The sequence below is a fragment of the Sinohyriopsis cumingii genome, chromosome 2, assembly GCF_028554795.1.
Source record: "Sinohyriopsis cumingii isolate HCF-2022 chromosome 2, ASM2855479v2, whole genome shotgun sequence".
Lineage (NCBI taxonomy): Eukaryota > Metazoa > Mollusca > Bivalvia > Unionida > Unionidae > Sinohyriopsis > Sinohyriopsis cumingii.
This window is the reverse complement of record NC_142962.1, coordinates 41150384-41168134: the sequence shown is the minus strand read 5'-3', so window position 1 is coordinate 41168134 and position 17751 is coordinate 41150384. Positions and strand designations below refer to the sequence as shown.

The window sequence follows — 17751 nt, the reverse complement described above, 5'->3', positions numbered from 1 at the left end:
CAATAAAATGTATCAGTTGTTGCCATTTATAATAAACACAGTGCTTCAATAATATGCTTTCAAATGTGAAAAGGAAAGATGAAAAAAGCAATTAGAATAATAAAAAACATGTTCCCAAACATATATATGTCCTGTCTGTGTGAAGTTACCAAAATCACATGTAAAAAATAATTAATATTAATAATAATAATAATAAAGACTTTATTTAGAGAAGGTAACTCAGTTAGTTACAGAACTAATCTACCTTGATGACTTCTATCTGTTATGTACAATATATACAGTATATACAACATGATGTGAAGAGTCTGGCTTGACAGTAAATAATTAAGTGATTTTAAAAATCAAAGTAAGAAGCCTGGAACATATGCTGAGGCATCTATGAACACATAAACATATATAAATTATAAAATATCATCCTTGATTCAAAAATTCAACTGTGAAAATGCTGCAAAATTACAGAAAAGCAGGCGGTATTTATTGTACTAGAACTGTTCAATTTTCTAAAGATTTCATCCATTTAAGACATTGATTGTGAAAAGATGAAATGCTAGGAGCCTGCCTTATGTCACTGGGAATGTTGTTCCATACCAGTGGACCAGTATATTGAAAACTTATTTTAAACAATTCCTTCTTTGGCCTTGGTATGTAATTTTTTCTTCTTATGGACCTTAAATTTGGAGTACCATCAGCATCTCTTTGGTGAAAGATATTGCTTAGATACACAGGAATGTCTTTTCTGTATACTTTATACATCAATTTGATCTTTCTAAGAAATATTCTTTCATGTATTGCTAAAACCTTCATATTATTCATTGCATCCTGAAAATTGTCTATTAATAAAAGTACATTTTTTAAATTCAGTTAAACTTGGTAAAGTAGATGTTTTTCAATATTAATTCCATTTTATCATAAGCTTTATTATCGGATTGATTACTGTATGTCACTGATTAAAAAACGATGATTTTTAGTCTTTAAATTAGCATTCTATCTATCCATCAGATAATTGAGTCTTTGATAAGAAAATTTGACCAATTCGATCTTATTTGTTGCCGATTGTATACCGGTATGTATCTTGAAAATGGTCAATGTAATGTAGTAAAATCAATATAAAGGAAGAAAATGTACTGAATGTCATAATAACATTCTGGATGATGAATTCCATTACCTTGAATACATGTTCTATCTCTCTCTTCTGATGGTATTTATACATCTCAGCAACTTTTTCAACAGATGATACATGATAAGCATATAAGGTATTTTACTTTATTACTGTATTATTCTGCTTCTGTGTTTTTTGCAAATCATCTATGTTGTAATGACTCAAGTGTTTTTTTACATGATGTTGGTAATAAGCTCACTAGAACTATTGTTGAATTGTTGTTTTTAATCAGGCCATTAAATAAATCATATTTTATCTTTCTCATAGAGTATTATATTTAAACTCCCAAAATTATCCGGTGGAAATATTACAAAAAAGTTTATCTATCTTCTCATTTATTCTTCTCTATATCTAGATTATGTAAATTGTTGTCAATATATTCAATTCTTTTTAAGAGCCCATATCACAAAGTACTTTTTTCTGTTTATGTCAAATCTAAAATAATCTGATATACCTAAATTAGATATCCCAGTAGCTTCCTAGAACTAATTGTATTAGCATAATAAAATAAAGTTGTTATTATTATGTTTATTATTTTACATACATATAAATGTTACTAGTTTACCCATTTCAATATGTGACTGTCGGCAGTTTGTATCTACATTTTGATTCAGGTATGTGATTCTTGGTTCCACTCTACATGTGAAGTGATAACAAGCAAAGACTTTAAGACCTGGTCTTCCATTGATGAGGGATACATCTGTCATCAGTCTCATTCGCTAGGAGGCAAACACAACTTCAAAAAGTAATGCATTATTTTATAAGGATTTAATTAATTCTTTTCAAGGCTATTCAATAAGTTTCTCCCAAAACTTTATAATGGTCCTATTTTTATAGTTGTAATTATATAACCTCAATTTCAATTTCTTGCAACTTTTCAGGAGACCAAATATATTTTGTATTGTAATGATCTGTAATTTTGGGAAACTAAAATTAGTGAGACTTACTGAAATTTGATTTAGTCTATGTGTTTACTTACTTTATGTCTTGCATTTATTATTGCAGAGAACATGTTGGATTGTTTCATTTTAATCAATATATCTACTGTTTAAAAATGATAAAATTACAATTATATTAGATATCTGGTTGACATTTTTAATGGCACATTTATTAAATTTCATTTTGATCTTTAAATAAATATCTCTCAAGAAATTTGTTTTAGAAAACCAACGTTTGAAGCTGATATTCTACAAAATTATAAATGTTTATAATGTTATATTTTTATTTTTCTCATTACAACAGGCTGCTAAGATTGGACTTGAAAAACTCAAAGCTTCAAATGAGCGGGAGGCTTTATTGACATGAAAGGTACTATTCTTGTGAGTATGCTGAACACCCCAGTCTACCAGTAGATGCAATTGCTGCTGACATCTTGTTCTGGTACCGTGCTGAGAAAGGAATACCATTAGGAACAACTGAGGACGGATACTGTCTTTTAAATGCTGTCTCAATCCTTTTGTGTTGTAATGGATCCAAGTCCATTGAACTGCGCCATAAGACAACTTTAATAATGGTGCTTGAAGAGTCAGCGATTTTAGGGCATCCAAATATATCAAGTATTCAGTTATTGTCGCCAGATTATTCCAATGTCACATTAAACTGTGCTCAGATTGGGAACTTTTCCTCAGCATGGACTATGATTGCCCTTGCCATGGTTATGAAGCATCCATTACAGTGTTTCTCCAGCTGTAAACAGGACAAAGGACTTGGCATTTAGGACCATGCAGCAGAAAGACTGATGAATTCAGTGATGTGGAGCTATGTAACCAAACCAGCTAATGTTCTTTTGCTTAAATAAGAAAAACATGGACCCCTAACAATTTCGTGGCATTGGTTGAAAATAATGTCAAGGACACGCCCATCAATAACCAGACCATCAGTGAACCATCAATCAGTAACCCGACCATCAGTTCCAAGAATGCCAGTGAACCTCCAACCATCAGTGAACCACCAATCAAGAACGTGACCATCAATACTGAAACCGTCAGTGAACCACTAACTGTCAGAGAACCACCAATCATTAAGCCGACCATCAATGAACCTCCAGTCTGTAACCCAACCGTCACTGGCCCTCAAAGTAAATTCACAGTGTCAACTAGTATCGTAGCCATCAATGACTATCCCAGTAAATACACACCTGAACGTGACTTTAGCATGGAAATGTCCACACCTAAGCATCAATCGGATGATGATGACTGGCAGACATGGAAACGTCGTCGTTGCTCCTTGTGGTCATTCAAGAATAATATTTCCGAATACGTCAATTGTTCGAACAGATATACCAGCCTAGTTGACAAAGATGACGCCAATGACCTTGCACTGGAATCAATAAAGACAAACAACATCAGTTGGGACAATGTTTCAGTAACAAGCAATGAATCAGCGTCAATAGTTGAGAATTCTGGTAAGGTTACTGTTGCTGGGCCTCACAGTGGGATTTTGAAGAATGAGAAGTTTATGGACATAACAGAATCATTAAGAATTTTAAACCTAAATGAAAATGACAGTGTACTACCACGTGTACCGACTGGCATAAAGGAAAATGTGTTCTTTATAGTTCACAATAAACTCAATGAGGAGAGAACAAAAACTGGCAAAAGGAGAGAGTTTTGGGATGACTGTGACACGTGGGTGAAATGTACTTCTCCCACAAATTACTTTGTTACACTAAATGACAAACTGGTCAGCATTATAAAGAGATATGGACAATACTGCACTGAAAAACAATTAAATGGTGTGCGTGTCTACTGTCAACTTGAACCACAACCAGATGCTTCTGACATGTTAGTTGTGCATCGAGCATATAGCAAGCACAAGAACTCTCTAAACTACAAGCAACGTGTAATTTGGATAGGAAATGTGCCGCACTCTATGACACTAAGTCTATCTCGATTATGGAGCATGTTGGTGCATTTCCCGGGAGGACAATTCATGGAAATACATTAAAACCAGAAGTACACGAAGATTACGTAAAAACTATACAATAGGTAAAAGTTGTGGCTGCAAGTATGTTAAAACAGGACTCTGCAAAAAACATGGACGTAAAATAAACCAAGGAGAATATGTTTATGACATTCCCAGAAATATCAAGGTTGTCCAAAATATTAAACACAGACAAAAAAAGACAAGAACAACAACTGGCCAACGTCATTTACAACAGAAATCTTGCCAACCACATTCTAAATGTAGAAAGTAAAGTGTATTCTCAACACCTTTTCATTAGAGTTGTCCGACACGTTGATTCTGGTCCATCCATCATAATGTACACTGACGCACAGATACAGGATATTAAACCATTCTGTTGTACGATGGAGGGATTGGTATTAGATGTGGACAAAACATTTAGTCTTGGAGAAATGTAGTTAACATCAACAGTGTTCAAAAACTGAACACTTTTACAAACCGATACCGGAGAGTCTCCTATTTATTTCGGCTCTTCATTTCTACATGGTAAATCTGATCTTGAAACTTACAATGCTTTCTTCTCACAAATTGCCAGTCATTTCACAGATGAAGAAGTAAAAAACATGATGTTGGCTCAGATGATGAAACTGTGACATACATAAGTTTAAAGCAATCATTCCCTGGAGCGACACAGATTGTTTGTTCACTTAACTTGAAGAAAAATGTCAAGGATTATTTAAAAAAAATAGGGTCAGCATCATTAAAGAAAAAGCATTGGGTTTCCAGCCATACTTCAAAAAACAAATGCTACCAATACTGAGAGATCATGTTAACTTTCCTGCGATGGTACAAAATGTGGATGCCCACTGGACAAATAATAATTCAGAGTCTGCCAATAATATCATGAAGATTGGAACCAAATGGAAGCAAAAAAATATATCCGATCTGATAGAATGTCGATTGTCAGTTCTCAGAATAAAGACGCTGAAAGGTCATTGATTGGAAGAGGCAATTTCAAGCTGGCATCCAATTATATGCACCACAGAGTTTCTATTGACATGTGGTGTCAAGAAACAGAAACTAAACGTGAAGCATTAGTTAGAAAATTTAAGGTCGACAATTAGTAAAATCACATTACCAGAGAGAGAGAGAGAGTTGTTCCATTTTTGGCATTATTTTAATTAAAGCCTATTATGAACACTAATAAAACAATATAACAACCACATTTGTTATTTATGATTTATGTATTTAAGTCCGTACAAGAAAAATTGTAATATTTAATGTACATTTTCTTCTGCAATATTGTATTTTTGTCCCCATTACTGTCCATTACAGCCCATTACCACCATTACTCTCCATTACTGTTTAGGGAGACCCCATATTTGCTACCACAGATTGAAATTCCTAGTCCTACATGTAAGACTTCAACGCTGATATTTATGTTGTGGGCATCAAGGTGTTATAGCCTAACGGCGCTGTGTAGCTTGTTTTGATGTCGATGAACATAATTACGAAAGTCAAATTTTCAGGAATATTTCACACAACTGACAACTAAAATCACAATGCTTTTCTACAAAGTAAAGTCGTAATGTTTTAGTCAGACTTTACTTACTCTGATGTCTTTTCTCTAATAAATTCAAATTCTCACAAGAAATTAACCTGTTTTCAAGTTTCATTGGCCTACATTTCAATTGGCTGAAAAGCTATGAAAGTCGGGAATGCCAAAATCAGGTTAAGTTGAAATATTATTCTTTAACAAAATGAATAAAAATATATTATTCCTATTCGAACTGTAAGCAATGGTTCTTTTCATTCAAGAAACATATCCCCAACATGAACCTACTTGAACTTACTTCAGCATACTTCGAACAACCATCTCATTGCAACAAATTCAATTGTATGTCAATGTAACATGAAAATGCGTCCATTTGCAAGTATCATAATTTCATTCCTCCAGTATAAAGAGAGCACAGTAAGTGTATTAATTACACATAAATTAGTGGAAGAGTGTTGATATAGGCTGCCAAGTGTGTGAGATGTTCCTGGAACTTGGACTACTCATTCCGATGTCGTTGACATCAGAACATGCTATAAAAGGTGTTATCTGGATAGTAAGACAGCACTAAAACAAAAACAACATGTGCTATGTCTTACATTGTAGGACTATGAAATTTCAAGCATGACCTTACAAGGAAAAATAATCATCAAACATTAGAGGATACACCGAGTATATTTTGTTATCAAGACCAATGCGGATATAGTAAGTCTGACGAGAGTTTTCTACATAATGATCATTAGAATTGCATGCACTTTATAACAGAAGTTATGTTCATTGTTTTTCGATATAGAATTGCCAACAATGTTGACATTTTGGAGGTAATTGTGCTCTGACAGATTTGTATCATTCCTGGTTACAGATTAACATCTGTAAACAACCGATAGACGGCGCGTATTCAAAATTATTCGGGAAATCCTGTTTGCTGCGATAATACAGCACCCTTGATAATACAGCGGTGGAGTTTATCTATGTAATAACCTGTGCTAGGTGATTTTGTGTAAAGTTTTTTTCCGAGAAAGTTTGGATCTATGAAAGAATGTATCGTGCTTCCGATGGTCATAAGCGTGGATACGCTAAGCCATATTCTTAAAGCTGATATATAGAAAGAACTGAGGCGAGGATCCATAGGAATATTGTTCAGTTTACTGTTATCGGAGTGTCTGCTACTGTTGTGGTAGAGTAACCTCCTCTTGTCAAGGAACGGTAACGGTACTTATGTCGTAAAAAGAGGTAAGTGAATATTAAATAAAAACTATTTCGAAAATCGTTGACTGTGTTAATTTATTATGCTCTTTTCGTATAATCAGTATTTACTTTAATTGAAGAAGAAAACATTAATTGTTGTAAACAGGAAACTTCTCTCTGACGGTGACAACCATGTAAACAACCAGGAAAATTACACCCATCGTTGTGAACAATTATTTCATGAATATTTGTTTCGTCATTCGGTGTTGCAGCAATGTATGAATTTCGCAGAGATAATACCAATATAAGATAGAAACTTTGCTCAGAATAAACATCGAAATCGCAAACTCTTTAGGACTTGGGGGTGATTTAAATTTTAATATAATTGAATGTCAATATTATTGCATCCATTATCCATTAGGCTGCTTTTGTTCATGATCCATACTCTCCCACGTTTCGCATTATGTTGAACTATAATTGTTGGGGGATAACCAAAAGTGAAGTGAAAGGCATATCATGTGTAATTGCAAGCAGTCATCAGACTCAGATCTGCCACCCTTTGGTGCTTTGATACGTGTATCTGAGCCAGACCCAGCGGAAGATATAAAAGGTCAGATAAAGGCAACGAAGAGACAAGCCACGAAAATGACACCCGCAGATCGAGATGATGCCCATGAAGAAAATGGAGTGCTCTTTTGGGTGAACAAAAGTGGATTTCCCATTGATGAGAGAACCTGGAATAGAATGTGGGATCATGTTGCAAAGATTCACCCAGAGAGTTACACCATGGTTAAGAAGATTATGGGAAATACCAATTTACCAAATGTAAGTTATATTCCACAGTTTTTATTTAATGGGAGTATAATATACTCCAGTTAAATAAAGTAAGGTTTAGTATTAAAGATAACAGCAATTTACATGAAAGCTGATGAATATGAGTGCAGCTGACAGATGTCTCATGACATCAGTGTTTAAGCTGTGTGACATAAAGTATCATCTTAAATAAAATTGTTTCACTGTGACACATGTATATTGTTATGAGTCTTTGCTCTATGCTCTTTAAATAAATAATAGAAAAGAGTGAAGACAACAGGCTTTGTAAAATGTAACAAATAATTTCTTTCCCTAGAATACAAAGTGAAAAATGAAAAGAAAAAAACTTACTGTATTGCAAAAGAAATCCAAATATTATCCAAGAACTAAAGACACAAGTCCTAGCAATAAAAAGTCCTGAATGAAACTGAGTTCAAGTCCCGATGAAATCCAAAATTGAAGGCAATGACATGTCTGTTATAGTCAGCAGAGTGCTGATATGTCAACATTTTCTTATTGAATCACATACATATTATTCCAGGTTTGAATTCAGTATAAATTTAATGAATGTCTTTCTCCAAGAATTTTGTCAGAGCACTTTTGTATTTCCAGAAAAAATAATCACTTGAATTCAATATTTTGAAGAAAAATAGAATTCAGTCCAAACTGGTCACAACATAATACAAACTAAAGTGCTAGATGTTAAAGCACAACTGGGAAAATCCTTACAGTCACAAAGTAATATAGTTCTCTACTTGACATCAGGTCACATTAGCATTATCTAAAAACAATCATTACCTAATGGAAAATAATCTTCTAGAATGATCTTAATGAGCCTTGTTTACTTACAACACAATAACCTATAAAATTCACATGGGAATCTCCAAAACCCTGACCCTGATCAACATATTTACCACTTCCTGTTTAACTGAATAAAAATTTGGTGAATAAGCTCATACACATAGAGTATCATGAAGCTATTTTTAGTTGTTTATATAAATGAAACAAAAAAGAAAACCAAGTCAATCAGGTCAAGCAGAAATGAACTCAGTTTTGGACAAGGTCAAGTCCAGCAAACAATGTTACATTACAATAACATGTAATGAAATAAAAAGTTTTAAACTAACAGACAAACAATTAAATCAAATATACATAGCAATATTCTTAGTGCTATGGATAGGAAATATTCCCAGTGCCAATGAAATATACAGTGTTGCATGATAATAATTTTTTAAATAACTGTATGTGAAAAGCAATTTTTCTTAAAAGCTGGACAGCTTTTTATATACATGATGCTCAATTTATACCACTTTAAATGCATTCCTTAGATTATTGCATGAATACAAAATTGGATTAATTTGAAAGTAATTTTCCATAGGCTACTTCTAAATCAAGGAATTTCTTGGGCAAATTATACCTATAAATTTCAAATAATAATTATCTAATACTTATAACTTGTATGTGAGCCATGAGTGAGTTATAGCAGATGGTGCCATTGATGGCATAAAAATGAACACAATAGTAAACATTGAATGTTATGATGAAAGCATATAAATCAAATTGGTTTATAGTAAGTGTGTGTGTGTGTGTGTGTGCATATATATATATATATATATATATATATATATATATATATATATATATATATATATATATATATATACATACACACACATACATACATACACACACACACACACACACACACACACACACACACACATACACACACACACATACATACATACATACATACATACATACATACATACATACATACATACATACATACATACATACATATATTATGGCATCATTATAGAGTATAGATCAAGATCAGTCTGTTGTTGTCTATTTACCAGTGCTCCACATTGTTCAGGTTTCACCATCATATAAACTAATGATTGACCAAGAAATTGTGTCAAAGAATACTCTGTGAATATGTCAATGTTAGTAAATGTTGTCATAATGCTTCATTGATAACTGTTATTTGATGGTCATTGAGTGACCCTGAACAACTATACATTACAATCATTGTAGATTTAGGAAAATCCATCCCATGAGAGACATTTGATCCAGCCACATTGTGTTCATTATGTATCTAGCTTAGTGGTCATGATGGCTTCTATTGGACAGATTAGAAAGCTTACAGCAAAAATATACTTATTTAATAGTGGCCATCCACTGAATCTAGTGTAACTAGCTGAGCTACAGTAGACAGTGCAGAATGCTCTTTTTAAGCTGTACACCATGCATTTTAATAGATAAAGACAAACCCGCAGAAATTCATCAACATACATACATTGATAGAGATGAAAGATAAATATTTGTAGCAAGGAATCACAAGAGAATATTTATGTGCCTCTCAAAATATGTAATATAACAGCTTCTACAAAACTGTTTGCAGATGTGAAGTAAATATTGCTTTAACATTAATTAAGTTGCTAGCAATGCAATTGACCTCTCTGAGAAGTTGGTGTCATTAAAAATAAAAAGTTGTCACTGATAAACATGTACAAAAGCATATTTAGACAGGGTTTAGATCTTACGCTATGTCTATGAAATGACCACAATGGAGTCTGAAATCATCTGATGGGAATCTGATCTCAAAGAAATGAAACTGCTTGTGAATTAAAAATTACTGAAACAAACAGACTCTGAAGAAACGTTAGTGAGCTAAAAGCAACAAAAATCAAATAGGAAACACCTAAGGTATCCATAAAGGATGTCCACAAAAAATGGGGGGAGAAGGGTTTGTTCAAATATGGACAACTGCAGACAAAGGGGAGGGGGTGGAAAGGACCTTGCGGATGTCCACAAGCTAGTATTTTTTGTTATGATATTCTGTGTTGAACATCTGCTTTAGGCCTACTGCATGTATTCCAGTATATTTTGTGGATGTCCTTTATGGGTGATCCATAAGTATAAATTATTTGTTACTTTCAATTTGTATGATTAGTGCCACAGAATATATATGAATGGGTTGGCATTAATACATTGGTTTGGCTCCCAGTGCCAGATGTTGATTACATGGCCCACATATCGGCTCTGTGTACCTGAGCAAGTATACAAATAACCAAGTAAGATGCACCATGGCCTGTATAATGCTCTCAATTTAGATAATACAGTCCCTGGCCTATGATGAAGACCCTGGCTGACCATGCAAATGCATAGCTAATGCCAGTTTCCTTTGAAGCAGGCAGCTGGCTGCAGTAGCTACCTCTACACTGCTGCTATGCACAGTACATCTGAAAGCATTGACTCCAGCTGCCTTCCACACACATGTGTTAATCAGTGACATAGGCAACGTACCGTTTAATAGTCTTTAATATATATATTTTTCCAGCTAATACTACATATTATTTAAGAATATTCTGTATACTACCTTTATGATGCTAATAATGGATGCATGTTATAAACTGCATAGCAACTTTAAGGATGCTTTCATTGCTGCACACCCTGATCTGAGGGCAGATCTGGCACATAAACGTGCACAGGAGCAGTGGGACAATTGCTGCACACCCTGATCTGAGGGCAGATCTGGCACATAAACGTGCACAGGAGCAGTGGGACAATTGTACACAAAATGAAGTCAAAAACTTAATTCAAGTTTGGCATGCGAGAGCAGCAGAAAGAAAAAGTCGTCTGATGAACATGTTGGCCCACGCTGTTATGCCTAAGGCCAATCTCAGCCAAATATCAGATTCAACTACTTTGACGCCAACCACGTCATCTCTGGAACTTCCATCAACTGTTGTGATTATAATTAGTGACTTTCAGTCAGAGGTGGAAAAGGCATCTTCTGGTGATGTAACAGCAAGGAAGATAGATACCAAGATGCAAATGACAGCAGTAGCATATCTGGTGAAGAAAGAAAAAAACACTCTACACCAGCACAAGACGCAGCAAGCAAAGAGTTAGAATCTGTCAACGCACAAATGGCTAGTCTTCTACAGGTAAAAAACACTGAACTGTGGACAGCTGATATGAAAACAAAGTCTGATGAACTTGGTAGCAAAAAGGTGCAGCTGGAGAAAAAGTTAAAATGTCTGGCAGCTGGAAAAGTATTGCAAATAGAACTCCAGGCTTTACTTCAAGAAAATGCTGACTGAAGTTATGAAAGAACATACAGTCATTTGCCAGCGACTCAAAAAGTTTTGTCGGTAGAAAGTAGGAAGGTAGGAAGGCCCCGCTTAAAAGATGACCAACCACAGTTGCTAAAGACAGTTGTGGACATTGTATTATGTGGAGCAGCTGCTGATCCATGGCAATGATCTGAGAAGCTTAGTAGCTGCAAAACTTTGGATGAAGCCCTCATCCAAGATGGCTTCAGCATCAGTTGAGCAGGAGCATATCTATGTATTCATCCACATAATTCGGCGATGACTGAAGGTAAGCGTCACATGACTACAGTGCCTGTCAAGCTGCTTAAGGCAGCAAACAGCCAGCTCTTTCAAGTAGCAGATTGTAGCTGCTGCAAAATGAGCATCCATGTGATTGCCTCAATCAGGTGGATGCTCATTTTGCAGCAGCTACAATCAGCTACATGAAAGAGCTGGCTGTCGCTATGGGAGAACACTGTGTTTTCTTCTTGAGCCAACACAATAAGGCACGTGTCCCACTTGGATTACTGACAGCAAATAAGCAGGTGCCCATTCTGATACACAGGGTATCGTGTGCAGCTGCCAGATCATGACTGGGTTATTGCTGAACACCACAAACTCGTCCCATCAATCTATGCTGCATGTGTTATAAACCCAGGGGCTGTATCGTATTCAGGGCCAACTGCTATCTTCATTTGCAGTGGGAAGCATGACACACACTGCTGATTTTGAAGAACTCAAACAACTCCCTGCTTTTCAACCTGTTATGTGTATTAATGAATCAGCGAACTGATTGTAGTCATAACAGCAGATGGTGGTCCAGATGAAAAACCTCAATTTCCAAAAACACTAACTGCATCCTATCAAGCCTTCTATTACAACAACCTGGATGCGATTTTTGTTGTGTGCCATGCATCAGGGCATGCTGCCTACAACACCATCAAGCATGGCTCTTCTGTCATGAACCTATCCTGATCCTGCCTCACAATCATTATGGATCTCATTTGGACATCAATGGCAAGACATGTGATGTAGAGTTGGAAAGGGCCAATTTCCAGAGGGCTGGTGAAATGCTGGCAGAAATCTGAAGTTCAACGGTTGTTGATGGATTTGATGTGGTAGCATCTTTTTATCATGTGATTTAGGAAAACTAGGCATCAGTCCACCATCAGATGAATGGTCAAGTCAGCACATTCAACATTTGCAGTATTGCTTGCAGATTGTGAAGTGCAACAGTGAATCATGCTGTGGTCAGTGTCGCACTAACTACAATGATATTTCTTGGACAATTTTTACCTCCACCTATTCCACACTACAGCACAGATAAAGGGATTACCTATGCACCAGTTGGCAGCAACAGTGGAACATTTGGATCTCTTTATCAACAACTGGCTCTTTTACATCTGCAGCTTTCACATGACTTCCTGAGGATGCCATTTGATTTCTACTGTCTGTCGGTGACTGCTGATCTTGAGAAGCATGGTTGTAATCAGTGTGGCCTGTACTTTCCATCTCAGGCTGCGAAGCGCAATCATGCCCGTATTCAAAGGCATGCAGCATTGAGCACAAAAGCTGAAGTGGCAGACGTCGGCGCTTTGGAGCCAGAATATGTTAGTGCTATTCTGTCAACTGCATCATCAACTTCCACAACTGAAAGCAGTCATGATGGACTGCCAGTTGTTCACAACTTATTTGACTGGCTACAGTCTTCATTTGTTGAAGTGGAGTAAGACATTGACAGTCTATCTAATTTAGCTTTTTGTGAGATGACAACTTTAGTTCTATATCCTGAATAAAGACTTTTTTAAGAAAGAACTTTCATTTTATTTTTTTCTTTGTTTTGAGCTACATGTTGGGATGAGATCAGTGAGTGTTGTATGTTGAGAGCACCAGCTATTACACTGCCAGACCATAGAGCAGTGTATAATGCTAGACGGGTATGTCCACAGCTGGTGGGGGGTAAGCCACATGCAGACAAAAGCGGACATCAGTAGGAAAACAGGTATTATCTGCAGACGTCCTTTATGGACAACCCCAAAAGATATTGTATTCATATACACAGCTCAGAAAAAAAGATGTGGGACAATTTGTTTAGTACAGGACAATTTGTAAAAGTTTTCTTAAAGTTCATATCATTTTCAGTTATTAAACGACAATCAAATAAATATGCTTGTTAGAATGTTATTTTGTTTCAAAACAAATAGCTCTAGTTTATCTGAGAGAAAGATTTACTTGCCACTTTCTGTGAAAGGGTAACAAATGTATCAACACAGGTGACTTCTAAAAGCACCACTATAATGGTTTTAATGTACAAAATGTTGGAAAAAACCTGTTGCAGTAATCAAAATATGTTACTGATATCATACATAGTCTGACTTGCTTTTTCCATTAAGAAATTTTAGCAATAGTTTAGAAGTACCAAAACTTTGCATTGAACAACTCAAAGGAAGTCTACCTTATTCAGGGGCAAAAATATGGAACCCACTTCCTGCTCACATTTGATCTGCTGATTGAGTTAAATCATTAAAAAAAATCAGTATGTATTTTTAAAATGAGCTTGCTTAAATATTTATTTTGATGAAAGAAACATTTGCATGAATATATATGTATATATACTTTTTTAGAGGGCCTCAAGGGAGATTGGTTGTATTTAATTAATTAAGTTGCCTTCTTTAAATAAAGACATTATTATTATTATTATCATTATTATTATTATTATTATTATTATTATTATTATTATACAGCTAAGTACTTTATTTAAACAATATACCATCATATATAGCTAAGTAGTTTTTTTACCACTATGGTCGTAAAATAAGTAACAGTGTTATGTATATTTGATTTAATTTGTTTGCTAGTTTAACAATTTTTTTATTCCATTACATGCTATTGTAATGTAACTTTATTTACTGATTTGATATTGTTCAGTTCTGACTGATTTCTTCTTCTTCAGTGTAAACAATTAATAATAGATACTTTGTATCTAATGCTGACCTAGTTCCTGAACTTGATTCAGAACCAGTAAGGGTTTTAATAAACTTTTTTTTCAAAAATATTTTTTCTAAGAGTAAGATTCTTGATATGAAATCAAGGCCATACTTGGAGTACGTGACAAATAATATGTGCTTATTGTTACAAACTTTTGGTTTTCCACAAAGAATGAACTCTTGATCTCCATCCAGAAATCTGTTTTGAATTGTAGCTAGATTTATTATTGATGTTTTGAGAAAGAATAGTCATTAGTGTCTTAACACTTGAGACGTCTAGGTGTTTTATGTTGTGTCCTGTTTGGGCTAATTATTTTATTTGCTTCAAATTATTTTAAAGAAAAGTGATTCTTTTCCTTGGAAATACTAATGCTCTAAAAAAATCTTGGACAAGGACATTTATCAAAATTTGTACAGAATTCAAAAACTGGAATAATATTTTCTGTGATTCAACAAGAGACTGTTGACACTGCAGCACTTCACAGGTTACAACAGATGTCATTGTCTTCCATTTTAGATTATATCGGCATTCAAACTCAGTTTTACTCATGACTTTTTATTACTAGAACTTCTATTTTTTAATTCTTGGATTAATTTTGGATTTGATTCATAAAACCATAAGTTCTTTTTCTCATTTTTATCTTGTTTTTCTAGGGAAAAAAATATTTATTAAATTTTACAAAGCTTGTTGTCTTCACTTTTTCTTGTTATGTTTTGTAAGAGTCTAAACATGTAACAAGAAAATTGGGTTTCTTATCTTTGGGATATATGAATTTTGGCTAAAATATTTCAGAAAACTTTGTTTTTTAAAATTAAAATTCCCCTAGTTTTTGAAATTTTTTAAATCCCAAGTATTATTTCATATTTTAGAAATCTTTAGTGTAATCTTCAGGCTTTTTTACAATATCATCAAAGTAGAGAATTTGTTAACTTTTACCTAGTAGTGGTTGAAATTTTTGAAAATGAAGTACAGCTAAAAAACGTTGGAATAAAAGATAAGACAGGTTCAGTTTCAGATAGAAATTATACAAATGGAAAGAAAAAGGGAGGAAAGACAAATGCAGTTTCAGAAAGAGACATGATAGACAAACGCAATTTGAGAAAGAAAAACAAGATATGCTAATGCAAATTCAAGGAGTAAAGGAAGAAAAGGAATTTCGAATTAGGGTAAAAGAATTAGAGTTGGCAAAGTCAAAACACTCCCCTACTTTTGATGTTTAAGAAATATTAAGTTATTACCCCCTAGTCTGGAAAAAGAAGTAAATCATTATTTTGTTTGTTTTGAGAAAATTTCTGAGATTTTGAAATGGCCAAGGTAGCATTGGACACTATTATTACAATTTGTATTTACTGGCAAAGCTAGTGATATTTACAATTCACTGTCACTATGATGTGGTAAAAGACTGTATCTTAAAGGGTTATGAGTTGGTACCCGAGGCTTATCGACAAGGTTTTAGGAATTCTAGAAAATCAACTGACCAGACCTGTATTGAATTTGCATGGGAAAAAGCATGACAGTTTGAGAGTTGGTGCTCTTCTAGAAAGGTTAATAAAGATTATGAAAATCTCAGACAACACATATTAGTTGAAGAGTTCCAGAACTGTGTCCATAGTGACATTAGGATTGACCTTGATGACCATAAGGTCAGAACCTTGGAAAATGCAGCTCGTACTGCTGATGAGTATTCTTTAATTCAAAGTTTCTTTTGTAAATAAGACTTCCACTCAACAGTCTTCTGGCAGAAAAGTATTTCAGCCTTATACAAGCCCTTCTAAATTTCAATCTGGAACAACCTTTAGAAATCAAGCTTCTGATAAGCTTAATCAAAAATCATTGTCTCTTCGTACATGTACCTATTGCAAGACGAAAGGACACGTTATGTCTGATAGCTACAAATTGAAAAATAGGCATCAAAATCAAGACAGACCTATTCCAGATGCTCTTATTTCTAAGAGGTCAAGGTCATGGTCATGTATTGAAAGCAATAAAATTGTTGGGTCTAATAAACCCCAGTCTGATTTTATTATGGGGAATTATGAACCATTCATGTTGAAGGGCTCTATATCACTCTTGGGTGATTCAGCCAATCCTATCCCTATTAAAATTTTAAGGGACACAGGAGCTTAACAGAGTCTTTTATTATGAGGTACTTTGCTTTTTTTTTTTTATAGAAGTCTTCTTCTAATGAGAGTGTTCTTATTCAGGGAGTAGAGTGCAGCTTTGTTAATGTTCCTCTCCATTGTGTAAATTTGTTCTTTTTCTCATTTTTACCTTGTTTTTTGAGGGAAATAAATTATTTGTTAAATTTTACAAAACTTGTTGTCTTCACTTTTTCACGTAACAATAGAAAAGAGTGAGAAACAACAAGTTTTTTTTTAAATTTAACAAATAATTGATTACCCTAGGATGCAAAGTGAAAATGTAAAAAGAACTTATGGCATTGTGAATTAAATCCCAAATGACCCTAGAATTTCTATCACAAGTCCTAATGAATGAAGTTATGAATAAACTTTAGTGGTATTCCAAATGATTTCCAATGTAAAAGGTGTTGATGTGCCTGTAGTGGCTGGTAGTCTCTAATGTACTCATGTACCAATGGATTGAATTGAAATAATGTGCTAACAGCCTTTGTTGAATCACAATAATATAATCCAAGGTTTCCTTGTTTGAACGGACTATAATTCCTAATTAATCTATTGTTCCAAGAATATTATAGAGCACTTTGCATTTTTAGAGAAGAATAATGTGAATTGAATAATTTCAGCCCAAATCAAACACTGGACACAACAAATGAGTCTGCCTCAAGATCATATAGCATGAAAAAGTAATTTCTAGATAAACAAGATTATTTAAAAATTTTACTAAGATACCAATGAAGAGCCATGATGTAGGACAAAAGTTCGTTTTCAGAACAATCCAAGCTACATGTGTAATTAGACAGGTCTGTTACTAAAATTATAATAAATAACATGGTAAACATAATGTCATTGATTCAAACAAGGGTAAATATGTTTATTTCTGTTGATAATGATCCTAATATT

At 34.2% G+C, this 17751-nt stretch overlaps 2 protein-coding genes across 4 annotated transcripts in view; one reads left to right on the top strand and one right to left on the bottom strand.

Annotated features, from left to right (window-relative positions):
* The window catches only part of LOC149804708 (ergosterol biosynthetic protein 28 homolog), a 30063-nt gene extending 23226 nt beyond the window's left edge, over window positions 1-6837 (bottom strand). For all 3 annotated transcript variants that reach the window (XM_089943267.1, XM_089943275.1, XM_089943283.1), the window contains exon 1: window positions 6600-6837. In XM_089943267.1, coding sequence (XP_089799393.1) covers window positions 6600-6747 — 148 coding nt within the window. In that variant the 5' untranslated portion in view covers window positions 6748-6837. The remainder of the gene's footprint in view (window positions 1-6599) is intronic.
* A 162-nt stretch (window positions 6838-6999) lies between these two features.
* The window catches only part of LOC149804707 (tubulinyl-Tyr carboxypeptidase 2-like), an 80338-nt gene continuing 69586 nt past the window's right edge, over window positions 7000-17751 (top strand). The window contains exon 1 of the mRNA XM_089943256.1: window positions 7000-7631. Coding sequence (XP_089799382.1) covers window positions 7323-7631 — 309 coding nt within the window. The 5' untranslated portion in view covers window positions 7000-7322. The remainder of the gene's footprint in view (window positions 7632-17751) is intronic.